General features: G+C 36.9%; 2 protein-coding genes across 2 annotated transcripts; one reads left to right on the top strand and one right to left on the bottom strand.

The window, feature by feature from the left end:
- Positions 1-445: 445 nt before the first annotated feature.
- Positions 446-27,237, bottom strand: sec23a (Sec23 homolog A, coat complex II component). Its single transcript, XM_063008008.1, has 20 exons — positions 26,991-27,237; positions 25,658-25,911; positions 25,258-25,315; positions 25,086-25,172; positions 22,163-22,399; positions 21,776-21,855; positions 20,808-20,952; positions 19,321-19,479; positions 17,171-17,286; positions 14,910-15,033; positions 14,748-14,828; positions 14,569-14,658; positions 9,016-9,122; positions 7,877-8,030; positions 7,673-7,750; positions 7,409-7,570; positions 4,333-4,419; positions 3,339-3,494; positions 2,696-2,761; positions 446-2,177 (listed from the first exon to the last, which is right to left on the bottom strand). Exons 2-20 carry the CDS (start codon positions 25,876-25,878, stop codon positions 2,088-2,090), a joined length of 2,298 nt encoding a protein of 765 aa, XP_062864078.1. The 5' UTR covers positions 25,879-25,911; positions 26,991-27,237; the 3' UTR covers positions 446-2,087.
- LOC134325857 (adenosine receptor A3) lies at positions 10,233-12,595 on the top strand. The gene is made up of 3 exons (XM_063008097.1): positions 10,233-10,926; positions 12,159-12,312; positions 12,415-12,595. The coding sequence occupies exons 1-3, from the start codon at positions 10,233-10,235 to the stop codon at positions 12,590-12,592; spliced, it is 1,026 nt and encodes a 341-aa protein (XP_062864167.1). The 3' UTR covers positions 12,593-12,595.
- Positions 27,238-27,632: the final 395 nt, after the last annotated feature.

The raw sequence follows: 27,632 nt of genomic DNA, 5'->3' as shown, positions 1-27,632 counted from the left end.
TCACGTATTGATTGGTACAACATTAGACTGGCATTCTGTGCACTTCCATTATTTGAAAAGTAGGCTACCTGAAGAAATTAGATGCAAACAAGAAAAGAATGTGTCATACCCCTAACAGACAGTAACCAAAGAAGGGGATCAACTTGAGTCTCTAGTGTTCTGTAACACTACCTATCTGTAGATGGCGTAAGTTTGGGGCTCTAAAGACATCACGGATGTAGAGTCTACATAGTTATTTTTATTATTTTAACTTCAATATTAAATTTAGAAAGTTATTTTAGAGGATATGAACCAAAGAAACATTTTGGTGTAGCAAAAATATTTCACTACTTCATTTAAAAGCATAATTTCGACACAGATAATACATTAGAATCGCACTAATGGTCTTTTAAAGATCTGTAGCAAGAGTAGTAGTAATGCATAAATGATAAGAAAAACTAAATGGTCACAGGCAAAAATAAAACTTTAGTAAAATTTTGCGTGAAGACAGCATTCGTCTATGTATAACAGAAAGCAAAAAATTAAGAGTAACATGATTTAGTTACATAATAACTACATTATGAACAAGTATGAAAAAGGATCAGTGGACACATCAAGGAAACTAAGTACAGGTTGTGGTTGCTAAACAGTATATTGCAATCAAATCAAATGCTAGAAACACAGCATGGACATTATTAAAAAGGTTACTACTGGCCAAGCGCCAAGCCTGTTAAGCCAAAAAAAATTATCTATACACCACGATATGGAACAACTCACTTGTTATACAGCTCATTGCATGTTTTTAAGATTTTCTTAACTATTCAAAGCCAAGACCTGACAGTCTTGCTCAAAACATACTACTCAAACAAGGATTCCATCCAATTGGAATAATCAGTTTCCTGAGATAAACAACAATACAGGGAACAAAAAAAGAATTGGTAATTTGTATTTATTTAGATTATCCCTTTGCCAACAAATTCATTCTGGATTAACACTGACTAAATACGTGAGCTGTTATTACCAAACTTCGTGTACTAGAAACTTGGATTGGACTTGAGAAATCCCACTAAATAACAATTACTATATACACTAAATGGACAAAAATAAAGGAGACATCTCTTCTAATACTGAACTGATGTTTCAGCCACAGGCCACTCTATTTTAATAACATTTGCTTTTGAAATGAGTAGTCCAGTTCATGGTCAGGTATCCAAATGCTTTCAGCCATATAATGTATATAGTACAAAACATCATTGCACTGTCCATGATGTATTCCCACCTTGCAACCAGGGTTTCTGGGTAAACTCTAGATCCACTGATGAAATCACCATCTGTGATGAAATGACATTTAAGCATATTCTTTTGGTACATCAACAATAAGTTTTATTTAATATGATGATATGACAGAGTTTTATTTGAAACATCAGGTAAAACATTTGATATCACCACTAATAATGCATAAATAGCATCACATCAAAATGGAACAGAGCAGTTCTTGCTTTCTGCAGGCCAGTATGTTTATCAATAGGATTTTAAATCCTGCATGACATCGACTAAAAAACCTATATGACAAACTAAGACAGATCTTTAGTTGAAGGTTTGTGGCAGCAATAACTATTTTAATAGGCTTCGGTTACAGTGCTTCCATGTTCCTTTGTCAAAGACGATGTAGCACAGCCGAAGATAAGCTATGTTAAACTCTTAACAATGGGCTTTCATCACAGCAGTCATCTGGCATTAAAAGCTTACTTAAATAATTCAGCTGTGATATTAAGACATGTAAGATACTGCATATGACATGTTGAAAAGGAGTCGTCTCATTTTTATTAAATTCATTACTAAATAAACTGTCTGGCATTCAGCAGAGCTCATATAATATAAAGCGTTGGAATTTAACAGTTCGGGCGACCTACTACCATACACTTTTTTATTTAAACGATCTGCTAATTTAAGGAGCTGGATCAGGTGTTATAAAAGTTAAGAAAACTTTTCCTCATGTAAAGACCTTGGGATTGATAGAAATGCAAAAAAGAAGCCAGCACTAATTAGGAGCTGCAACGGATGTTACTAGGCTGATGAAGAGACAGGTTGATTGTGGGAGTGATCTCTTAGGCAGCACTGGACACCGCCAGCTTCTTCAGGTGATCCATAAACACCTGCAAACTCACGTCATCTGTCAGGATGGGTGCACCTGACTCCTGCAAACATACAGATAAACCGGAAAACCATTTAGCGAATTATTGTATGTTATTAGGTCATTCCCAATAGTTAGGGAATAAATAATAAGAAAAATAGAAAAGTTTGTTAAACACAGTAAAACCAAAAATGTTTGCCGGTTTAAACAGAATACTTTGCATTATTTAGCTTTTTTATTTTCCTATTGGGAAGTGTGTACAACATTAGCACAAGAGCTCATAAAAGACCCTCTGAACCGTGTCTGCCCCTTTTGATCACCTTTAGAAGGGTGTAATGCCTTTACAGTAGCAAAGTGATATGAAATCTTACCAAAAAGTCAAATGACACTTTTATTGACTACCTCTAATATGCAACTAATTAATTGGATATAATGGCATGTTTATTTAAAGGGCATTTTTTATCTAACATAAAACAATATTTATGTACTTCACATACTGGTCATCAGTAATACAATATGTTTAATCTAAGATGGGCATCTGATAAATGGAAAAATACTGACTGTTGTTAGCAATGCACTTACCTGGCCCCATGCATACATGTTGTTATGGGTCTGAGAAGGGTTGACTTTAGACAGCAAGAACCGAGCCTGGTGAAGAAAATATATGCATTACTTTGTAGTTTGATTAAAAGCCATTGTTTCTGCCACCTTTTTTGCACATTATATTGCACCTTTTTTTTACATTTATTTGCTAATTTCAACATGATGAGAAGACAATAAAAAACAAACAATAAATATACCATAAATTCCATAAACAATTAAACCATAATTGTGCAAATGAACAACGGTCAACTCATTTTCTCTTAGAAAATTGACAGATCATTAAATTTGCCCAGGGGTGTACAACCATTGTTAAAGTCAAGCTTCGGCTTTAGACATGAGCTTTTATCTAAACGTTTTCCTAAATTACCTTGTTCATTTACATTTACATTTTTAGCATTTAGCAGACGCTTTTATCCAAAGCGACTTACACAATGAGCTGAACACGATGAGCAATTGAGGGTGAAGGGCCTTGCTCAGGGACCCAACAGTGGCAACTTGGTGGTGCGCGGGGCTTGAACCGGCAACCTTCTGTTTACTAGTCCAGTACCTTAACCACTGAGCTATCACTGGCCTTCATTAGTTATGCAGGAAAACCTAAGTTAGGGAGTATAAGTGTGTTCACCTGGCTGCCTCCATGCTCAGTGTCAATGTAGCGAGGCATGGGAAAACGTGAGTGCAGGATCTCCTGGGCATCATCTACTGGCGCCTGCAGCAGGTGCTTAAAGTTCTCATACTCAGGCATGTCCTGGTATCCTGATTTCCGCCACTGAGCCACAGTCTGTAGAAAAAAAAAGATGAGGCATTTTACATTTGACGCATTGGAAATTTAAAAATGTAGCAATAAACCTGTCAATCATTTATATATACTTTAGCAGCTGCTGGCTTTATTAGATTATTCCGCTCCTCTGCAGCAAAAGAGACAAGGACAATCAAGTAGGCATTAAGCTAATGAAATCTGTGTACCCAGCTGAAGGTTTTTTATTGTGTCAGATTTACAGCTAGTTACAGTGTATGATTTAACAGCAATCAATGTAATTTAAAATATCCACACCAATTAAATTAAAATGTTTTAGCACTTTTTTATCTATGCACAGGCATTTTATTAAGCAGTGATCATCAGCTATCTAAAATAATTATGCTAATTAATGCTGTTTCTTAGTAAATAGTTAATAGCTTTAACAATCTTTAACAGTGTGTAAACCAAATATTAATATTTGTTATATGTTATAATGGCATCAAATACTATAGCAATATTTGGGGTGCAACATCTAGGTCTGTTAATGAAAGAAGACAAAAAAATACTGGCCAATACTGGAATACAAATACTGGACCAAATAAGTGTCAAAGCTCAAACTGATAGTGGTTCTTATTATAAAAATGTTCTCTGCATGTTCTCTATTTGGCTGCATGGCTTTTCTTTGACTTTTTAAAAACATGGATATCTGCATCTAAATAGACACTAGGTATAAGTATATTACCACTAACTGATTACTGACATTCTTACTTAGTACTGTGCTTAATGTTGTTTGTTTTGTTATTTTTTTACTTTTGTCAGAATAATATATTACTGCTCAACCTGAAAAACCTTTTAATCTGTGAAAAAAAACTGTGCCCACCTCTCCATGATAGATGAGTATTTGAAAGAATGTGTCCATCAGGAGAATTCTGTCTGGCAGGATGCTGCTGCTGTCCAACAGTACTGGCTACACATGAGAAAGGAAAAAAGAAGACCCATTATGTAGCATTTGCTGTGATTATCATTAGTTGTGGGAGCTTTGTCAGATATTTACGGTGTAATTTTCAGAGAGTACTTACATGATATACAGAAAAAGAGGTTAAGTTCAAACACCTATTATTCACACAACCTGCCGTACTGCTGAAAGTACTGTTCAACAGCATCATAGAACTATGCAGTTACATGCAGTTGTATTACTTGTACAGGCTTTACCGGACATTAACATTTCATGCAAAGTCACCTCCTATTTCTTACTCACACCTTATTACCAAGTGCTGTTCTAAACTAATGGCCATGTTGTCTCAGTGCGTCAATTCTGAACCATCTGACTGACCAAGATGACTGTCCTGACTGACCTTAATGACTGCAGCATTTTGTGGAGTAAAATCACCCTCTGCTGTCCATAACTTCTCTTGTGTTCACATGTGACACAAGGCATAGCTAGGTACACTCCAACCAATGGTTTAAGCTGATTAGCCACACAAGAGCCCTCAATCTACTATTACTGAGAGTTCCTGCCACCAGCTCGAACTGTGAAAATTATACACTTTGGCAAGAACAGAAGCCGGAATAGCAATTATGTCTGCTTACCCACACAAAGTCAAACACAAAAAGAATCTCCAAGTATGGTATGAAAATAGACTTCAGGTTCCCTGCTGGGTAAACTCAATGCTAAGGTCAGACAAGATTTTTTTAATTATGCTAGCAAACATTAACTGAACACAACTACAGCATGCTACATTGTAATTAAAAACACAGCACAATAATCCAGGCTGCCATGGGATTTAAGATTTATAAGTCACCGTGACAATGCAGTTTACTACCCACTAATTAATATAAGCACATGATGTAAGGCTTTGGATCAGATCACAATCTAAGGGTTTTGGTATTAAATACATAAACACAAAACCTACAGTGGATTCATAAATTATTTACATGCCTTGACCTTTTTGCACACTTTGTGTTGTGGATTTGATTTTCAACTAATATTATTTTTAAAATTTAGAATTTTTACCTGTGAATTTACACTTACTCACCCTTAATGATAACATGCTTTTAGAGTTTTACCAAAATTAGTTTAGAAGTATTTCATCCATTATTCAATACTACGTAGGAATTAGCATGGTAAGTCTTCTTGAATACATCTCTAGAAGCTTTGCACATCTAGATTTGGGCTGTTTATCCTATTCTTCATGACAAATCCTATCAACCTACATCAGACTGGATGGCAAAGGATGAACTGATATCTTCAGTTGTCTAGGCTTTGGCTAGGCCACTCAAGCACTCAAGTTAAGAGACCTGAAGCCACATTAGTGTTTTTCTGTAGTGTTGAAAGGTGAACCATCATCCAGTCTAAGCGTGTGTGTTCTCTGGAGGAGGTTTTTCTTCAAGGATGTTTTTATATTTGGCTGCATTAAATTATCCCTGAATTCTTAACAGCCTACCTGTCTATTTCACTAAGAAACACCCCCATAACATGATGCTGCCACCCCTATATTACTGTAGGGATGGTATTAGCCAGCTGACGTGCAGTGCTTGTTTTTTAGCAGACTGTGCTGGCTGTTCCACCCAAGAGTTCAATTTATATTCAGCCCTTTGCATTCAGTTTAGAAATGTCAAATGCTTTTTATTCAACCGTGGCTTCTGACTTCCATCTTTTTAATTAACTTTTGAAAAGCTTTTAAGATCATATTTTCACTTTGTCATTACAGGTGCCATTTTTATCTATGTACTTGACTGACTAACAAAGTCAGTAAAAGAAAGGTAAATATATCTAGAAAGCCACAACTGTTCAATTAAAACCAAGCTCTTGTTTTTCATTTCAAGATTCAGTAAACACCTGTATGACTGATATTATTAAAAGAATGTGGACACCTATACATCACCACTCTATTTGCATTTAATTCTAAAATAACTGCCACTAATATTTGGGTTGTTGTGGTGCTGAAAGGTGATTTTTTTTTTTTCATTTTAAGCTTTTTGGCAGAAGCCTGAGGGTTTTGTGTGAAAATTGACTGATTAAAAAAAGCATAATGCTGCTACCACCATGTTTCACTGTGGGTACGGTGTTCTTTTGGTGATGCGGTGTTGTTTTTATGCCAAATTTACCTTTTCGAATTATTGTCAAAAAGATCAGCCTTGGTCTGATCATACCATAACACATGTTCCCACATGGCAGACTTGATGTAGGTTTCTGCAAAATGTAGCTGGGCTTCGCAGCCTCCAGTACCAGTTTTCTTTTTGTCTTTTCAACAATTCTTGAGGGGCGTACACTTCACGGTAATGTCACAGTTTTTCCATATTTTATCCATTTGTTGAAGAGATAGATTACTGGGCTCCAAGTTATATGTAATGCCTTAAAAATATGTTGTGTACCCTTCTTCCGACTGATCCCTTTCAACAATTTGCGGACTCTTTACTCTTTTAAAGGGTTACAGAGTCACTTTAATTGACAGGTGTTTACCAACTACTATTTCACATGAGTTTTAACGTGACTGGTTTATTCTGAACACAGCCACATCCCCAATTACCCATCCCCAAAGAGGGTGTGCACACTTATGCAACCACATTATTATTTTTTATACTTCTATACAATTTTAGTTTGTTTTACAATTTGCACAGATCACATCAAAGATGAAAATGTATCTGATAATATTTATCTTATTATTAACCTGGTATTTTAACAGTGATGTGTAGCCTTTTTATATTTACTGTATGGCAGCATCATGTTAAAACAGTATGTCCTATTTAATTACCAAATCATAAAGATTGCATGATTTCAGACTTGTTATATGTTAGCAGTATGTGTGACTAAATAGCCAAATTCAAAAACAGTAGGTGTACGATGTATTTAAATACTTTTGACTAAATTGTGTGAATTACAAATTGACATAATACTGTTTAAGTTAAAATATAAGGGAATCCTATTGCATGAATAATTGCATTGAAAAGTCTACCTCTGGAGGGCCGTTGAAAGAGTAAGCATACAGGATGGGCTGAATCATGATGAGAGACTGAGTCAGATCCTGTCTCATAAAATGGTGTCTGTAGTAAGAGCTCTCATCTGGACTGTTGTTGAATACTTGAAGGAATGGAGACCTCCTTAGATGGAACATGAACTATTGAAGCACAAAACAGTTAGAGTGTAATTTCATTACACAATGAGAGGCCATGGGAAATCTAGGCAAACTGTTACAGAGTGAGAGAGTATAAAGTTTTACCTGTGGATACAGAGAGAAAGTCTCAGAGAAACGGAATGAGTTGGGGTCATCTTTGTGATAATCTCCAAATTTCTGACACTGGAAAAAAAAAATTAATGAATACATCATAGTCTGACACATGGAGTAACATAAGCTCACAATAATGATGTATGTTTTCCATTTTTAAGGACAAAATTGTCAGCTTGAAAGTAAGACTCTTCTTACCAGGCGGATAAGCTGTCTGTCAAGCCAGCGCAGAACATCTGGCCCTTCTTCTGATTCTGCTCTGTAAACAGCCAGACGGGCCATAAGGATGGCAGAGGCCTCCTGATCGAATGACGCAGCGATGTTTTGAATCTGCGTCTGAGCATCTGCCCAGCTAGAGAATACAAAAAGAAATGCATCACAACACTGACCTTTCCATGCTTGTTTTTGCCTCATCAGTCTAAGCCCTATTGATTCACCAACCGCTGAGTGCATATTAAATAAGTAAACAAGTGTAGTTGAAGAAAAGGAAGCCAAGGTCATATATAATCTGCAAAGCGATTGCTTCAGTAGCAGTGTGGTATTTTACATATAAGCATTTGGCCCTATTTTACATTTGTCATGAGTGCTAATAATATATGACTTATAATCCAAGCAATAGCAATCTGGCAGTGATGGGACCTGAACCAGGAACCTTCCATTTATTAGTCCAATACATTAACTGCTAAGCTATCACTAATCTGAGTTCATAACTACATTCAGAAATACTTTACTAATGTCATACAGCAATTTTTATTGCTAAATAAAATAAGCATGTGTTTGAAAATCACATCCTTGTAGCAAAGGGGCTTAGTATACTTATTGTACTGTATATGTTTAATGCATGTTTAGCAACTTTCAGATCAGATTTGTTGCTTCTTTCTGGACAACATAATATTAAGATTTAACAGGCATGCTTTGTGAATGCCCATTTTTTGTTTATCTGTCTTTATTAAGGATGGGCATTTTGATTAGGAGCACTGGAGTATTTATTACCATTTAACTTCTTGTACTTTCAGGCACTTATTTCAATTTCTTGTAAACTGTTTCAAAAGTAATACTGTATTGATGTGAGTGTGCTCCATTATCCACCTCGCACATAATTTTTTGTTCTGTGTAGACATTATAGACATTTTATAGTCAGCTACATTAGAAGCAGTAACCTGGTACATGTAAACAGAGCACACGTTATTTCCAGTAGTCATTTTACAAACAAATTCTTCTGGCTACTTTTTGGAGTTTTAACTGCTGTGGAGAAATTAAAACCTAAAAAATGTATACACTGACACTGTAGTAAACTGCTGAAATAACTGTAAATGATGCAAAGAAGAGGAACTGACTTTCTGGCAATGGTGGTGACTCGGATGCGCCTTTGTCCACTGGAGTGCTGGTACTGGGTCACATACTGTATGGCCCCTCTGCCTCCCTGTGGGATTGGGGCATTGTGCTGCAAAAACAAAAAATAAACATACAAATTCTTAATGCTTTTCACTTGTTATAACTTTTGTTAGAAATATTTTTTCTGTATGCTTTGTTTAATTCTAATTAATTTAAAAGATTCTACAGGCCACCCAAAGAGGATGGGCCCCTGTTAAGTCTGGTTTCTCTCAAGGTTTCTTTCTTGAAATGTTTTTCCATGCCACTGTCGCCCTCGGCTTGCTCAACAGAGGGTCTTTGTTTTTCAGTCCAGGTTTCTATAAAGTTGCTTTGAGACAATGTCTATTGTAAAAATAAGTTTACAAATGAATTGGACTTACTAAAGTAGCTTTCTTTAAAACAAATATACTGTAATGTTCTGCTGTAACAGTTGCAGAAAACTGTTTCAACTTTAATTTTGACAAACTTAGTTCTGACATGTTATACAAACATAACACATAACAGTCAAAACAATGGAAAAAAAGATTGCACAAAACGGGAAAAACAACAGACTCATTTGTAAAACAGGCTTTAGCTTTGTGAAATCTGCAAAGCAATAATTAATAATTAAGGCTTAAATCGCTTCAAGTCGTGCTTCATGCCAATTATTCCCACAACACTACACCACAGAACGACTCATTAATTTTGCAGTCAGCAGGCATTGCAAGAGAGGATATTAAATCCCAAGGTTCTTGTTTACAGAACAGCCTGGATACAGCCCCTGGTCACAGCCTGTGTCCACAGAACCTGCCCTCTTTAAATGCTCAAAACTTTATTTACTTTGCTGAAAATGACTGCTGGTAGACACTTTATCATATAAAGAGATTTAGTTACCCTTGTTAAAGCAGGCAAGAAGAGAAGGGCATAGCTGACACTCCCCACAAAGATTAGCATGTTAGAGAGAATGACTACATGAGATCCAATCATGATGCACTGCGTGAAGTCCACACCTGTATGACACCCACCAACACTCTCTGGAGCTTTGGCATGATGCACAGCATGGAATATCATGATCCGGCAACATAAGTCAGGTGCCTACTACTTTATACAAGAGTGTACTCAAGATCCGAGCGATGCAGATTAGAAGCTGTAAATGCACGTGTTTAGATGTCCATGTGAATGTTGACTCCAGCTGGGCAGGATGCAGTGGATGAAGGTGGTGTATGCAGTTCTCATGATAGGCTCCAGCTTCTGCTCTGTATGTGGAAATGCTATGCTGCTCCTTCTGCTGCTCTCTAACAGGAGCCTACAGACTGAAACGTGGACTTTGACTCTTAGTTTCTGCCTGTGCGACCTGGCCCTCGGTCTCTCAACCATGCCTTTTGGAGCCCATAATAGCTTGTTCCGGCCGGATGGCTACTCCAGTGCGAGCACACTATGTCAGTGCAGTGCCTTCCTCTTTTTGCTGCTTCAGCTAGCCTCGATCCATTCACTCACCTGGGCTACTGTTGACAAGTTCACTGAGATCTGCTTTGCTCTGAACTATGCAAGAATCTTTAATGCCCGTAGGACAAGAGTGATCCTAGTTGTCATTTGGGTCTACTCCATCTTAAATGCAACTCTGCCACTGCTGGGCTTTGGAAGCTATGACTACAGTGACAGCAGGTTCCTTTGTGCTCCTAGCTTCAAGCCTGCAAGCATGGGCTTTAACATATTTTTTATGGTGATAGGAATCATTGTGCCTATTCTAACAATGTGCTCCATGTATGGATACATAGTGTATGTAGCTAGGAATCAAGTACGACGAGGGACGTTCGTTTGCAATGAACAGCACTGTTTTTATGTGCCTGCAAATAATTATTTCAAGAGCTCCATTGTCATGGTGACAACTATAGGTAAGCTGCATGAGGCAGAATTTCCAGACAATATTGCTTTATTATTTGTGTTTGATCATTGTCAGAATGCTTTGCATTGTGCCTTATGATACATTCAAATTACCCCAGTGATGTTATCTCTCCTACATAGAACATCCACACTGCAAATGAATGAATTTTAAAAAATGATATTAATACTTCTGTTGCGAAAGTAATGTCATTTGCTGCTGCAATTCAGTGCTGTAAGGATGGGAGATTATTTTTAAAACACTAGCATGGTTTTTTGAAAAATTCAACTTTTTACAAAAAGACTAATAATACATCAGCAACTGAAAACAAACATTTAAATTTTCTTGTAATATGGCAATTAAAATACAATTTTCAATGTAGAATGTTGTCACTTATATTGTGAGAATGTAAGTATGACAATTTCTCATTTGTAAGAGCCAAGAAATTAAGTTCAAATTGTTGTATTATTTCTCTTTTATTACCAAAAAGGGGACATTTAAACAGACTTATTTAAAACTCAAAAACTAACAAGTACAACAAATATTACAGCTGGGGCTTTTAAAGTTCTTAAATAAATGGCTAAAGACTAATTCTTAAGGTAACGGTGATGTGATTACAATTAATTATTACATTCCATAATACAAGACTGGTAAATGAGGCTCACTATAAATTACTTTAATAATGTAATGAAATCACTGTGTTATATTAATTGTTTTTGGTGTACTTTTGTTGTGGAAAAAACCCACACTTTTAAGTTAACTTATCCACTATTGTTAAAATAAGCTGTGATTTTGCCCCAATACATTATATATTTGGATTTTTTTCCAAGGATCACTTTGTTTGTTATTAGAGTTTATATGTCTGGCTTTTGGTATTATATTAAATGTCTGTGCTATTATACCACAGACATGAAAGTATGAAAGCCAGAAAGATATCTACCTTTCTTACCATAAAATAAAGAAAAGGATTTACACTGTGTTCAATAAAATATTGTTTTACTATTACTTCGTAACTATTGGAATTAGGTATAGAGGTGGTAAAAATACTGGTTGTATACAAGTATTACCACATTATGTATAAATAAGTGTGCAAAAAAGCTCAGAAAAGAAAAAAACTGATAAAAAGGTAACCAACAGTGCCATCATATAAGAAACGTGAGTGAGTATAACTGTTACCTATCTTTCATATACTCAAAAGTCCTGACCTTAATCATTGACTAAATCACATGATCTCTGTGTGTCAAGTGTGTCTGCTCATTTGCTGGCTGCCGTACATCACCATCTGCTTCTATGAGACTCTGACAGGAAGAGAGAGCCCTCAGCCTGCCTCCGCTGTAGCCACCTGGCTAGTTCTGTTCACATCAACACTTAATCCATGGATCAACTCCATGTCCCAGACGTAAGCACAAGAGCAAAAATCACCACATACAGCTGTTTCACAGCCTGGTGCTAAGAATCACTAAGAATCTAGTAGCTAATTGTGACCTTGTTTAATTTTCAGAAGGTACAGAGCAGCCCTGCTCCGGAGTGTGAATAAAATCCGACAAACATTTGAGCACGCTCGCAAGAACTCTCAGCATACAAGTTCAGAGACATCCAGAGAAAATCCCAGCTGTCCTTCTTCAGTGTCCAGTACACTTCAAACACCACAAACAAACCTAGATCCTACAGGGAGCTAAGCATGCCCATTCTCACACCTCAAAATGATGTGGGAACAATCTCAAGAGCATACAAACAACAGCTGTGCAACAGAAACCTATTTAAAGGCTGTTCATGGAAACCTCAGTAACTAACATACCTTTTGGGGGAACTACAAGTACAAACCTGCTTCCTTTCCAAAAAAAAATAAATAAATCACAAAACAGTTCCAGCTACATTCCACTAAAAGAAGTGATTTTTTTTCTTTTACAATATTTGAATCAGTTAAAAAGAACAAAGAATTAAAGCCCCTTTTTCACAAAACTGGCCAAATTAACCAGCAAGGGCTTTGGTATGGGAGTCATCAAGCAAATTGATGCGATGGTATGCATATTTAAACAGTGATGTTTCTGTTTTCTTGACACTTACAAAAATAAAAAGTCCACAGTCTGTCTCCGCTATAAATTAAACAGTTAGTTCTATTTACATAATTATTCAAATAACTATTAGTAAGACAAATACGTTTAACTAAGTAAACCAAAAAAAATCTGCCTTAGTATGTAAATAACAGAAGTTTTTATGCTTTAGTTTTGATAGGCAAAATAATATTCATACCGAAATAAAATATGAAGCATTTTACATTTATGCCATTTAGCAGATGCTTATATCAAAATGACAATTGTGACTGAATACTATGTAAGCAAATGAGGATTACGGGTCTGACAGGGGCCCCAAAAATGACCACTGTGGTAAAGATTGAATCAGCAATCTTCCACTAAGTAGTCCAGTACCTTAACCACTGCTTATGCTTTCCTGTTCACTGGACTACTTTGAAAAAGACTTTATATGCTTACAAAAAGTTTTTTTAACTACTTCTGTTAATAAAAGTTAAAAATTCAGCTTGGTACGTTCAAGTAATTCCATTTCACAGACCATTAAATTGATAGACCATTTGTGTTAGTTAGTCAAAATATGCCCTCTAGTGGATGGGCTAAAACGTAACACATCTAATGGCAAAAAATGCACACCGATGGTAAATTGCCCTGCAACGGCTATGCTGTTTACCAAGTCCTGACAATAAATGTATCAGCTCAATATTACCCCGTTTTATTACCATGCCACTCTATCTGGATTGCCAATTCATTTCCATTAATATTAATGCCATTAACACTTAACCACTACATGGTGAAGTAGTGGTAAAACACATTAGTAAAATGAAACTGATTTGAACACTGCCTTTCTACTGGTGCACTGACCTCATACTAAATTGCGAACTAGGACAATACTATTCTAAAGAACTAGTTCAGTTTGGGACCAGGTTTTACATATTAATCAGTTCAGTCCTCTGATGCATTTTATGCTGTAACTGTGGGCAAAATGACACCTGCATGTGAACATGGGTCATGTAAAAGGAAACTGCAATTAAGGTTTCGTGTTTTTCACTTGCAGTGAGTGTGCAAGGTTCCCTGTAAGGATGTCGGTATCAAACCTTTAGCATCAGCAAACTGGGATATTGTATTAGAAAATAAAAACAAATTTGGATTATGACTCTGCTAAATCTAACTGTAGTAGGAACTGCATGTAAGGAATATTTTAGTTATAGTATCTTAGCTTTATATTTTATGTTCAGGCATTTAGCAGACACAGTGGTGCCCTAATACAATTCATACGATTACACTCCTTTTACTTTTATGCATTTAGCAGACACTTTTATCCAAAGTGACTTACAATTGTGTTTCTGTGCACTGAAAGAGTGCAAGCAACCAGCAACCTTCTGATCACTAGTCCAGTATCTTAACCACTATGTCAAAAATTGTAGTACTAAAACAGGGACCAAACAGTGGCAACATGGCAGAAGTGGAACTTGAACCAGCATCCTTCAGAGAGTTCAGCACACAAATGACTTAGTTATTACTGAGCAAAACAAAATACTATATTAACAATACTATTTTAGGACTACAAGCAATAATACTAACACATTGTCTATTAAAAGGAGTCCAACCAGTAAATAACATACCTGATTGACGACTTCGAAGTAAATTGCTAATGTAGTGTTAGCGTCCAGACCACAGATCTTCCACTGGCAGGTACCACCCGTTCCTATTTCCTGAGACAAGTGATAAGTAATTTGAGTTTAGGTTAAAAGTTTTAATATATGAAGAGCAAATTTTAAATCTGATAAAAAGTTTAACTTACATTTTCCGACACACAAGGTCCTTTGGCATTTAGTGAGACACATGGCCCAATAGAACCAGATATCTTAATCTCCCTGGATGTCTAAAAAAAATAATCTGGCATGTAGAAAACATATGTAATGGCATAAACAGGCTGATATGAAAGCATACAACTTAAGATTACCTTAATCTCTAGAGTTCCTGCAAAAGCCATTTTGAAAGCACCCTGCACATCCTTGTTGAAAACTCGTTGGAATGTCTGCTTAAACAGGGATGTGTTGAATGAGTCTGCCATCACCATGTAACCCCTGCAGGTCAGATCAGAGGAAAAAAACACCTCTAAGATTAGAGTTAAAATATCAGGTTACCTTTACCACTTATCACACAGTGTTGCATCATTCACATATGCAGGCTAAACACTGCAGTTCACTGGATAAAAACATTAAGGCAGCATTTACATGATAGGGCTGCAAATCCACTTTTGCGATCGTTATCCCATTGTTTCCTATGGAATGTGGCCGTGCCACTTACCTTGAGGAGACAAACTGATTTTAATTGTTTTACAAAGCCCTGAACTGTTTTATTCAATGTACAGACCAGGTTTACATTTTAGGTTGCAATTTACTAACCCTGGAATTGCTAGTTGTGGCTTTTTGGCCTTTTTTATATGGTGTATTTTGAGCTTAGATGAACAAAACAAAGTTTGATGAACCCACTTTATTCTGTTGCTGTTTGTCATGTGTTCAAATGATTTCACTTCCAGACTGCATTTTATTCAAAACTGCATCTTAATAAACTTTCAATACTGTCAGTCAATATTGCCAAGTGTTTATTATTTCAAGCTTGCTATTCAGTGGCACAGCCAGCAGAAAGCAGTTTTGCTGCGGATCATGTGAAAGGCTTAAATACTGTGGTAAGCAGTAATATGCACCTAGTCTTGCAGTGAACGAAGTCCAAAGTGCTTATTATGTGAAAGCAGCCTTAAACAAAATAACCTGGTACACATGACCTATAACAATCTCTCATAGTTGGTGGAACCTAGGGGGAAAGGACCACCCCCCACTCACACTCCCCAATACAGCAATACAAAGCCGTCTTGACAACAAGTGATTGACAGGTTTACTGGTTTTTACATCTATGTGTGCACCAAAACACCTTCTGCTTGCTAACTCATGGTAACACATTAATAAAACATGTGCATAAAATGCATTAGATACAGACAAACCATCCAGGTATATGAAAATCTGCATTATGTATGAGAAATGATTAGCTAGTGTCAAACAGTGGTGTTTGTTTCAGATACAGAATTCCAGCCTTGTCAACATAATAAGCTGACCTCATGGCACAAGACTGTCTAAAACCAATTTGTACCCTTTTTTGTTTAAAAGAAAAAATACACTGTTAATTTTTTTATGCAACCAGGAATTTGGAAAATATATTTTTCTTTCAGCTGCTTATTTTTATTTGGCACTAAAAGCACACTGACAAGTACACCTCCCAATGGCTAGAATGTTCGGTCAACCCCTCACATCATCCCTCTCAGCCAATCTAATTTTTTACTGTTAGATTAGAAAATACACAGTCTATGTCTGAAGAAGTGACTGTTACCATAGCATTTTAACTTTTATTAAAAAAAAAGTGTAAAAAGAATCTCAGGTCAGTTAGTTAATGGAATTTTAATGCAGTGACTGATCCTAGGCTATTTTTATGGCAGGATGCGTTGCGATGGCTTGGTTGTCAAGGGAACGAGGTACAATTCATCTCATCATTAAATGGTTAATAATCTCAGTCATACATTGCATGCATAACCTGACATTGTAAAAATGTCATGTCACATGAAATAAAAGCATTTTGGTTTAGAATTTAAAATGTAAAGTAATAAATAGATGACATTGCAAGCCAATTCAAAATACTTAAGATTATGTCTTTATATGGGCAAGTTCCAGCCTACTTATCGTGGATGTATTATCTAACCTTACCGGGAAGTTTTTCAAACTTCAGTATTTGATTTGTTATGTACTGTTTCAGAGAAAGATTGTAATAATTATAACAAATCAAATACTGAATGTTTGAACAACTTAGTCACTTAGACAGTTGTTTCTAATGCTTCTGGTGTCTCCATAAGGTGGTGTTGTAAATGACCCGCCTCAGAATTTCACTTACACAGTATTGTGTTGTGTATGTATTGGCTGGCTTTTGTCTAAACAGGAGCTAATACACTACTGTTACTGTTTAATCTGACCTGCTTTTACACCTAGCACCTACACAGTAAATTGCAGATAAATAGCAGGGCAAATGTTTCTGTGTAAATTAGGCTTAACAAAAACATGCCCTTTTTTAAAAAAGGCTACCATGATTGTCAAATTCAACAATTCAGCACTGCAAATATTATAGGTTGCTATAACCAAAATGCTTCAGTGAAGAAAACATGAAAACAGCTCTCACCCTGTGAAATTGGTGCAGCACTTCATTTCCGCCAGTCCTGTCTGGTCCAGGGCACAGGCATAGATGTCAATAATGTGACCATTAGCTGCAGCTCGGTTTGCCAAAGTCTCATAATGCTACAACGCAATAAAAGCATTACTACAGACACTGTCATCATTGATTTCATATAATCTTAAAGATAAACTCTTCAGCCTTAACCAGTTTTTTTTTTTAATGTTTTTTTTTTTTACCCCTTTTTCTCCGCTTTTAGCGCATCCAATTGTTCAATTAGCATCGTGCTTCCTCTCAGTCTATGCCGAACCCTGCCCTGATGGAGGTGATTGAAGCTAACCCGTATCCCCTCCGAAACACGAGCAGCAGCCAGATGCATCTTTGCCACCCACACATTGACGAGTTTGGCGCCACCTAGCGTTGCATGCGGAGAGACACACCCTAAGGGCACCCTCTCCCATCTCTGTGTAAGCGCCTCCAATCAGCCGGCAGAGAACGCAATCGCATTCTGACAGAGAGAGACCCACATCCGGTTCTTTGTCCCACCCCCCACATGAGCAACCGGCCAATCGTTGCTCATATAGCCACTCAGCTTCGAACCGGTAAAGCAAGGCTGGATTCGATACCACGCTTCTCAGAATCCAGCCCTGGTTGCAGCGCGTTTCTTTTTACCGCTGCGCCACCTGAGCGGCCTCAGTTAGTCGATTTTAATGATTTGGTTCACTACAAAAGTTACAAATATATCATTCCCAAACCATTTTCCACCAGTCAGTCAACTACATTATTAAACAGGCATTTATTCATATTAAGTAACTCCATTCTTCTGGGGTTTAAAGAAACCCATAAACACTGGGTACAATGCAACAATACATCCTGGACAAGGCAATAACGCATCTTATGGCACACTCACCCATTTACACTTTTCCAAACCCTATTTACAGAAAAGTTATGACATTTTGTAAAATGCAGTAAAAAGAAAAATCTGTGATTTGTTAATTATCTTAAATGTTTAAGTGACAAAAGTAGAAAGAAAAAAACAATTGTTTTATGTAAATATAAACACATTTATAATGTTATGCCTGCAACACACACAAGAGTTGGGACAGAGACATATTTTGCACTGTGCTCCATCAGCCTTTCTATGAATGAGATTTTGTAATTGGTTTGGAAACTGAGGACACTAATTGTTGTGGAATTTTTCTCTGTTCTTGTTTGATATGAGACCTCAGCTTCTAAACAGTCCGGCATTGTCAGATCCTCCACTTCATGCTGTACCATACATTTTTAATATGAGACAGATCTGGACTGCAGGCAGGCCAGTCAAGCACCCCACTATATTCATACAGCCACACTGTTATAACGTGTATACCTGGCATCGTCTTGCTGAAATAAACATGGACTTCTTGGAAAAAGACATCGGCCAAAGAACTGCATTTTTACTGCATTTTACAAAATTTATCAGCTTATCTCGAAATGGGGATTGTTTTTACTTATGCCTCATACCTCAAGATCATTTGGAGCAGCCAATCCACTAAGCAAATGTTGAAAGGTTGTAACCACAGTTTATTGTTTGCTAATTTATTTGTTTTGTAGATTTAGAGAAAACCAGAGTGTCTATAGTGATAGCTGCAAGATGCTTAAATGAACTTCCCCTGTCTGTACAAACAGCTGAGTTTCTTGCTGTCTTTAAAAGACAACTTAAAACTCACCTCTTTACTAAGTTCTCAGCTCGAAACTAACCCTGCACTTACTAATCTCTTTCTTTCAAAAAATATTCTACTTGTACCTTTGTTTTGAGTCTCAACAGATTTGTGCTCTTAGTCTGTTGTCTACTTGCGCCAGATTTTGGAAATGGTTACTGTAGAAGCACTTCTGTCACTCTGGATAAAAGCATTTGACATGAGCTGTAATTTGTTTTTGACAGTCATGTTCTTTTAGCAGTTTCATTTTCTTAAGTCACTGAAGCTTTGATATAAAAGACCATTATTCATTCATTTATTCTCAGTAACTGCTTTGTCCAAGTTGGGTTCACCATGAGGCCACTACCTCAGAATCACAAAGGCACCCAGTTTATCCACATAAGCCAAACCCCACACAAACAAATAGCATTTTAGCATCAGTGAAACAGAAAAATGTAAAAATCAGTTTAAATAACTCACTTTAGTGGCTTTCTTCATAAACTTTGCATTGTCTTTCTCTATGTCGTGCCAGGACCGAATGGGTGTCTTTAACTCATCTCCTACCACCATGCCTGGACCCTGGGTGGCTGGACCACCAATAAAGGTCATTATCCGAGCCCCTGTGTTGGGAAAAGTACACTACAAAAAGAGAGGAAATGAAAAAAATACGTTAATTATTATAACATGTGATAATGACTTAAACAGTACAAAAGGCTTAAACAAAAAAATTTGTAAACTGAAACGCCAACAATTCAGGAATACTTGTGTTAGCCAACCTTGGCAGCTATTACAGCCAGAAGCAGTTTTGGTCTTAATTTTGTGAAGAACAGGTGAAAACTGTGCCAAGTATACATTTTCACTAATTGCACTAATTTTCCAACCAATTTTGACCAGACTACCACAGCCAGTATCCCCACAATAAGTGATGTCAAAGAATACCTAATTAACTGACAACTGCTTAATGTCTTCAGTTAAAACGTTTTTGTTTAAATTCATTTCCAACAGCTAAGTCTTGATTCCAGTTGACAGCAAAGCTATTTCTACAGCACAAGAATGCTGATTAAAAAAATGCACCCTCACCCGCATGTGTGACTTGTTAATATGAAACTTATTGATGTGATTAGATTATGATGTGTTGCTATATGCTTGTCGAGTAACCGTTGATTAACGGGGTTGGTTATCAGTTAAAAGAAATTTGCAACCTTTGCATCCCTAGCCACAACATTATAACATCACCTGTTTACAGTGAGATTTAAATACCTGGCTGATAAGCATTGCAACTTTTCTGTTAAGGCCCTTTAGATTTAATGCCTTTGCTACGATTGAACAATCAACATCACCAGAGTAACAGTTAATATCACAGTAAGCATAGTGACCCATTTCCCTTTCTGGTTTAGTGACTTGGCCCAGCCTAGGCAGTGTGGCTGTAATTTCCTTGCTTGTACTACTTTATGATGGACTGAATAGATCTTACAAGTTTAAAGTGTTCAGTAATTCATTATTGTAAAAATAATAGCAACAGCTGGTTCACAATTTCATTTATCGTGATTTACAAGTACAAGCAGTATGTTGCCTGTGATCAAAACTTACAATTATAAGGGGTTTAAATAAATACATAACATACACTGTTTTGTAGGTCAAAACCTTTACACAATGACATAACTGTAAGGGGCTTTTTACATTGGCAGGCTTTTTACATTTGCAGGCTAGTAATAGAAACTTTCTACAGAAACGTACTGTCAAAATGTCAGTTAGTGGGGTAATTGCCAATACACTAGAGTGCTTTAATCTCTGTACCAAGTTATGTAACATCTGTACCATGTATGTTATACTTTTTAATTATGATAAGTGCTTCTCTTTTTCCCCTAATATTTCATTTAACGGTTAAAAGATCTCTACTAACAATAAAATATGATTAAGTTTATTAAATATCAAAAGGATCATATATGTTATAAGCAGGGCCTTACCTCCAACAGTCCAACAGCAATGGACAGCGCTACTCCTAATGACCTGAGGGGCCGTTTCCCTTGAGTGACGGGCCATGGGTCTTTCTGCAGCTCTCCCAAAAGATCAGTCAAATTCATATCAATCTTCTGCACTGGTTGTAGAAATCTAAACAAATGAATCAAAATTATTTGACATACACACACACACATTAACTAAGATTTAATTACAACTTTGCTTATTCAATAAATCTACCAGAATACCTCTAAACATCCCAGACACATGCAGGACTGTTTAGTCTATATTTGACCTCTAATGAATTTTTACCAGTTCTTTAGTGTATAATTCCACTTTTAGACCATGTTAAAAGTAAGTTAAATACTTAAATAAAGTACGTAAATAAAGTTAAGCTCTAATGTATAAGCTCTTATGTATAAGTATGACTGCCTTATATAATTGCTACTATACAAATTACAAAAGATATTAAATAATGTATTTGTTGGAAAATCCCTAATATTAACCTGCACGGATAAATATACTTTCAGAAAAAGCAACTGTAACAAGCCAAAGCCTAACAGCAGGGACACACAGACACTTAAGCAGATAGCTTTGTAGGATTATAAAACTATGACTATGACCACTGTATTCACAGTACTGTACACATACAGCTTTTATGACTAGTAAATGCCACTCTTAAACATGGCAGTGGATCAAAAATATCATCATGAGAAAAAAGATGTAATCAGTTTTTCCCTCATTCTAGTCACGTCCAATTCCACTTTGCCACTGCACCACCCCTGCCCTAACTTAAATGAAGTCTTACAAAGTGCCGCATGGCATACAGAATCACACTGCACATACTGCACATACGGAGTGGAACGACTACACATCCATCTGCGCTGATTATTTCACAGTGTAATGTTGGCTGTTCTACACTGTTAGGTGTTATCTGTCATATGTCTACCTTATCACTTGAAAAATGTTAATGTACCTGTTTGAGGGAGGAGCTTGGGGTTGTTGTGGTCCACGTCCTGCCTGAGCCACAGCTGGCTTGCTCAAACCAAGCATTTCCTGCAAATAATAGTGATCCAAAAGATTCAGAACATTCCTTGAAAGACCAAATCAAGTCAAAATTTAAGTCTCTTCTGTTTTCAAAACAAAAAATTTTGTGTTTAAAACTAAGTTAAACTAAATCAAGCCCAAACTATACAGTTTTACCATTTCACAAACTGTAATAGTCCATGTGAACTGGCTAACTTTCATTGGTTTTTCTTACTCACAGCTCTCATAACAACTGAGAGAAAATTAGCAAGTATATAAATTCTAAGAAAAATGTAAATGCAACAAGTATCAATTATCAAACTATAATGTACATCACCTGTATCTGCTTAGCACTAAGGTCTTTAGTGCCTCTGAAAACATAGCTTTTCGAGATGCCCTCACATCCCAATTCGTGCACTTGGACCATGCGACCAAATGTGATTAGGCCAACCAAAGCTGTGGGGGGCAGCAAACTCAGGGACATCTGTAGAGATTCCTTTAGAGCCTGCAGGTCCTCATCTTCCATACATGTGTCCACGACATACAAAAAGTTCAGAGGCATCTGAGGACCTCGCTGAAGGAAAAAAAAAAAAACATTTTAAACCTCTGCTACCAAGTTTTTAAGCACTTTTTGTAGTCATACATTGTATTATTTTACACTTGGTTAAACTACTAATGTTTGAGTGGTACATAATGTTTCAGTATTTGCAAATATGCCAATAATAAAAAGGCCTTTGGGATATTTTATAGTAGTAATAGGTACACATAGTCTCTGGCAACAGACTAGTACTCGTTTACAACAGTTTGGTATTTAAGAAAAGTTTGGAGTTTATTAACAAATGTAATTGGCAAGTATCTAAATTGACTTCCAGTTGGACATTACATTCTAAAAGCCATGGTATTTATATAAAGGTGCTTATATATAATCATCTCCACTTATTTGCCTTGGCTTTTCTTATTATTTGGAACTGTTTTATTATAGGGTTAAGGTCAGGGGACTGCGTACACCACTGGACTTTCTACACACCAAACCTATTAAATCACAATTATGTTGAATAACGAAAGGGCTTTTTCCCAAACTGTTGCCACAAACTTGGAGATATACAGTGTATCACAAAAGTGAGTACACCCCTCACATTTCTGCAGATATTTAAGTATATCTTTTCATGGGACAACACTGACAAAATGACACTTTGACACAATGAAAAGTAGTCTGTGTGCAGCTTATATAACAGTGTAAATGTATTCTTCCCTCAAAATAACTCAATATACAGCCATTAATGTCTAAACCACCGGCAACAAAAGTGAGTACACCCCTTAGTGAAAGTTCTTGAAGTGTCAATATTTTGTGTGGCCACCATTATTTTCCAGAACTGCCTTAACTCTCCTGGGCATGGAGTTTACCAGAGCTTCACAGGTTGCCACTGGAATGCTTTTCCACTCCTCCATGACGACATCACGGAGCTGGCGGATATTCGAGACTTTGCGCTCCTCCACCTTCCGCTTGAGGATGCCCCAAAGATGTTCTATTGGGTTTAGGTCTGGAGACATGCTTGGCCAGTCCATCACCTTTACCCTCAGCCTCTTCAATAAAGCAGTGGTCGTCTTAGAGGTGTGTTTGGGGTCATTATCATGCTGGAACACTGACCTGCGACCCAGTTTCCGGAGGGAGGGGATCATGCTCTGCTTTAGTATTTCACAGTACATATTGGAGTTCATGTATCCCTCAATGAAATGTAACTCCCCAACACCTGCTGCACTCATGCAGCCCCAGACCATGGCATTCCCACCACCATGCTTGACTGTAGGCATGACACACTTATCTTTGTACTCCTCACCTGATTGCCACCACACATGCTTGAGACAATCTGAACCAAACAAATTAATCTTGGTCTCATCAGACCATAGGACATGGTTCCAGTAATCCATGTCCTTTGTTGACATGTCTTCAGCAAACTGTTTGCGGGCTTTCTTGTGTAGAGACTTCAGAAGAGGCTTCCTTCTGGGGTGACAGCCATGCAGACCAATTTGATGTAGTGTGCAGCGTATGGTCTGAGCACTGACAGTCTGACCCCCCACCTTTTCAATCTCTGCAGCAATGCTGACAGCACTCCTGCGCCTATCTTTCAAAGACAGCAGTTGGATGTGACGCTGAGCACGTGCACTCAGCTTCTTTGGAGGCCAACGCGAGGTCTGTTCTGAGTGGACCCTGCTCTTTTAAAACGCTGGATGATCTTGGCCACTGTGCTGCAGCTCAGTTTCAGGGTGTTGGCAATCTTCTTGTAGCCTTGGCCATCTTCATGTAGCGCAACAATTCGTCTTTTAAGATCCTCAGAGAGTTCTTTGCCATGAGGTGCCATGTTGGAACTTTCAGTGACCAGTATGAGAGAGTGTGAGAGCTGTACTACTAAATTGAACACACCTGCTCCCTATGCACACCTGAGACCTAGTAACACTAACAAATCACATGACATTTTGGAGGGAAAATGACAAGCAGTGCTCAATTTGGACATTTAGGGGTGTAGTCTCTTAGGGGTGTATTCACTTTTGTTGCCGGTGGTTTAGACATTAATGGCTGTATATTGAGTTATTTTGAGGGAAGAATAAATTTACACTGTTATATAAGCTGCACACAGACTACTTTTCATTGTGTCAAAGTGTCATTTTGTCAGTGTTGTCCCATGAAAATATATACTTAAATATCTGCAGAAATGTGAGGGGTGTACTCACTTTTGTGATACACTGTATAACATCATACCCAGATTTGTTGGAACATTTTGTAAAATGCAATAAAAACAATAATCTAGGATTTGTTCATTTTCTTGATGATTTTCATTGTTTTTACTAAACAGCTTAATTGTATTTTGTAATACAAAACACAGAATTTGATGCCTACAATACAGTCATATTGTGTCATGTTTACAACTGTGTTATGTCATCTTTCCTTTTCACATTTTTATAGTTTTGGAACTGAGGATACTGTGTACCCATAACCATGGACTTCTTGGGAAAAGACAAGGCCTTGATGGCAGCATATGTCTCTCTAAATTACCAATATATGTCTCTGTGCCAATGGTACCTTTACACATACGCAAGTCACCATCTTACTTTGTACATTACTGCCATGTACACTAAATAAAGCTATTTTTTATTAAATAAAGCACAAAGCCTTGTTGATATAAAACACATCAGGGGGTTTGTATGTTAATGAGGCATCATATGTCTGCTGTTTAGGTAAGCATTGGTAAATAGTACTTTACCTGGACTACATATTCAATAGTGGAGAACTGTGGAAGAAGTTCAGCTGGTTGGTTCACCTCTGATATTCCAGCATAAGTTGGTGGAAACTAAAAAGAGTTTACATATGAAAACACCATTTAAAGAACTGACGATTTAAAAAACTATGAGTAATCTAATCATCAAATTCCTTACTTGGTTTCTCTGATAACAGAAATTGCAAGCCCATAGTTTTGCTCTGTAATCCACTTGGCTGATTAACAAAAGAAAAAAAAAACATATGTTGTATAGACAAGAAAGTAACAATAAGTATTTTAACAATGATTAGATGACACCATCAAAATGTTATACGATACAACTGCAACCCTATACTACACAATGCATCATTAAATAAAATCAAAACAATTCCTCTCCTATGGTGGAATAATATTGTAATGTGTTCCAGTTACAATATGCTTATCTTCTGTACAGACAAGGCATCCTCCTCCATTTGTTTCCCACAGTCAGGATAGCCAGCAATTATTTGAAAGTGAACCTAAAAAAGTCACTGTAATTGTTTATTAAGAATTAATTGTAAAAAATATTTACGTCTTACCATAAAGGATTGAGCACAGCTCGACAAGTGGCACGACTACACAGGACTGGTTCATACTGAATAGGGGGAAGATCCGGACGCTCTTTCAGTGGGGTGAATAGGGAGGCCACTGGCACTACCATACGCGTGGCTTCCAGTCGACTGGAGGGCCAAACGTTCCAACTGAAACGCACTCCATCGCGGTCTTCGTTTTGCTGAATAAACTCAGGGAAAGTTGTCATTGCACCCTTGGGGATCTATGACCTGTGAGGAAGCTAAACACAGGAATGCATGCAAATGTGAACTAAAGACATGAAAAAGATGACAATGAGATTCAAAATATGAATTAGCCACAATTCTGTACCAATTACAAAAGACAATGGTTCTCCCATATGTAAACAGATCATGTTTAATGCTTACAGAACAAATACACAGTTTCAGGATTAACTGCTGTAATAAAATGGTTTGTCTAAGATAACAGATTACGTCAATTTAAGCAACATTTATGCCACATGGACAAATGAAAAGAACTTTAAACTCTGGAAAAATGCCAAGACCCTGCTCATCCTGCGCAGACTTCAAGTCTATAGTTTTTATCCAAAAGTGTTTATTGGTCCATTACAGATTATGTGTATTAAAAACATAAAGCCGTAATTCTGTTATCCTAAACATCACTATAACAGATTCTCATGGCAAGCAAACCTGGTAAAGGTAATTCAAGTTAAAACCAAATGACATGCTGCAGCCTTAAATGTTATTGATTACTTTATTAAGTATGTCATTTTCTCTGAGAAGAATTACAGAAGTATTACCGAATCATTAGAGAAAATACCTAAACCACTGGTCTTGTGCTGCTGCAAGTTGCCATAACATGTAAAAAAATATTCTGAAATCAAAGGTACAGGGTAAGATCTTGCATTACAACACCATCACCCATACCACTAGCTAAATAATCTATATTTGTGAATCGATTTGCCGATCAATAGGGACAGAAATCACATGAAAATGATCTATCCCTTGTTGCTTGCAATAATATATCCACCAGTGATATCTCAATATTGTAGCTTAAGCTTCGTGCTCCAGAAAAACACTATTCTAGACCAATATTAGTGTTTGTCAGTTTAATAAGTAAATACAACTAAAACCTCCTAATTTCGGTAGCTAGTCAGAAACCTGTATATTTTTCGCTAATAAGTTGGACATGCTAACGACGCTAGCCAAATAGGAATTTTACCTTTTATCATTATATTTCATTTAAAAATAAGCGTAATGCATTAAATATGTAATAGTTAACATAAATGTTAACGTGTCAACACAACACTGATATATTATACAAATATATAAATGAAAATACCTTTAGCTTAAGATTCTCTCAGCTGGCAGGCTAGGAGAGTAGCGGTGGACGCTGACGTAGTAACGAACATGGCGGAAGCGGCTCTGCCACGTCAAATACAACCGCAGAACAGGAGGGGTGAATTTCGTATGGAAGGCCATCGGGGCCACAACGTTTTAGAGTAAACTATTACGTGTCCTAACGTGAATCATTTACGTATGTAGACGGCAAAAATTCACCTGTATTCACATCTCATACGCGTCTTGGCATCTGCCTACGTTGTCATACATCATTTTCACGTAATAATAGGTAGGCCTACCGGTTTCACAACTACATTATGATCATGTGACTGTGATGAGAAGTATGTAATTATACTGTAGTTTGCTTTTAGAATGTATAAAAGGAATGCTGTTTCTGCAAAATTAATGTTAAGAGTTTAGAAAAAGTATCTTAAGTACAGTAGTAGTAAACACTTGTTAGCAAATGTAAATAACTGTAAATGTAGCTATCAGGCTTCACATATTCTCAGATATGCTCATTCTTAGATAAATCCCACGTAGAAACACTCAGAAAGCCAGTCCTAACATACATTATTTATTTGTATACTCCTTTAATTTTAACCTATTTTATTTGTTTATTATGTATGCTGTTCTTTAATTTATG

Source organism: Trichomycterus rosablanca, chromosome 13 (genome assembly GCF_030014385.1).
Source record: "Trichomycterus rosablanca isolate fTriRos1 chromosome 13, fTriRos1.hap1, whole genome shotgun sequence".
In the NCBI taxonomy this organism is placed as follows: Eukaryota; Metazoa; Chordata; class Actinopteri; order Siluriformes; family Trichomycteridae; genus Trichomycterus; species Trichomycterus rosablanca.
Note: the sequence above shows the minus strand (reverse complement) of the source record. Positions and strands in the feature narration are given on the sequence as shown.

Bases quoted from the DNA above. Each gene is read 5' to 3' on its own strand.
- LOC134325857 (XM_063008097.1), top strand. From the start codon at position 10,233: ATGCAGTGGATGAAGGTGGTGTATGCAGTTCTCATGATAGGCTCCAGC. The intron at 10,927-12,158 runs GTAAGCTGCATG...CTGTGTGTCAAG, and splicing joins TGTCATGGTGACAACTATAG to TGTGTCTGCTCATTTGCTGG. The intron at 12,313-12,414 runs GTAAGCACAAGA...TTTAATTTTCAG, and splicing joins ATCAACTCCATGTCCCAGAC to AAGGTACAGAGCAGCCCTGC.
- sec23a (XM_063008008.1), bottom strand. From the start codon at position 25,878: ATGACAACTTTCCCTGAGTTTATTCAGCAAAACGAAGACCGCGATGGA. The intron at 9,123-14,568 runs GTATGTTATTTA...TTGTTTTTGCAG, and splicing joins ACTTCGAAGTCGTCAATCAG to CACAATGCCCCAATCCCACA. The intron at 3,495-4,332 runs GTGGGCACAGTT...TTTTTTCTACAG, and splicing joins TACTCATCTATCATGGAGAG to ACTGTGGCTCAGTGGCGGAA.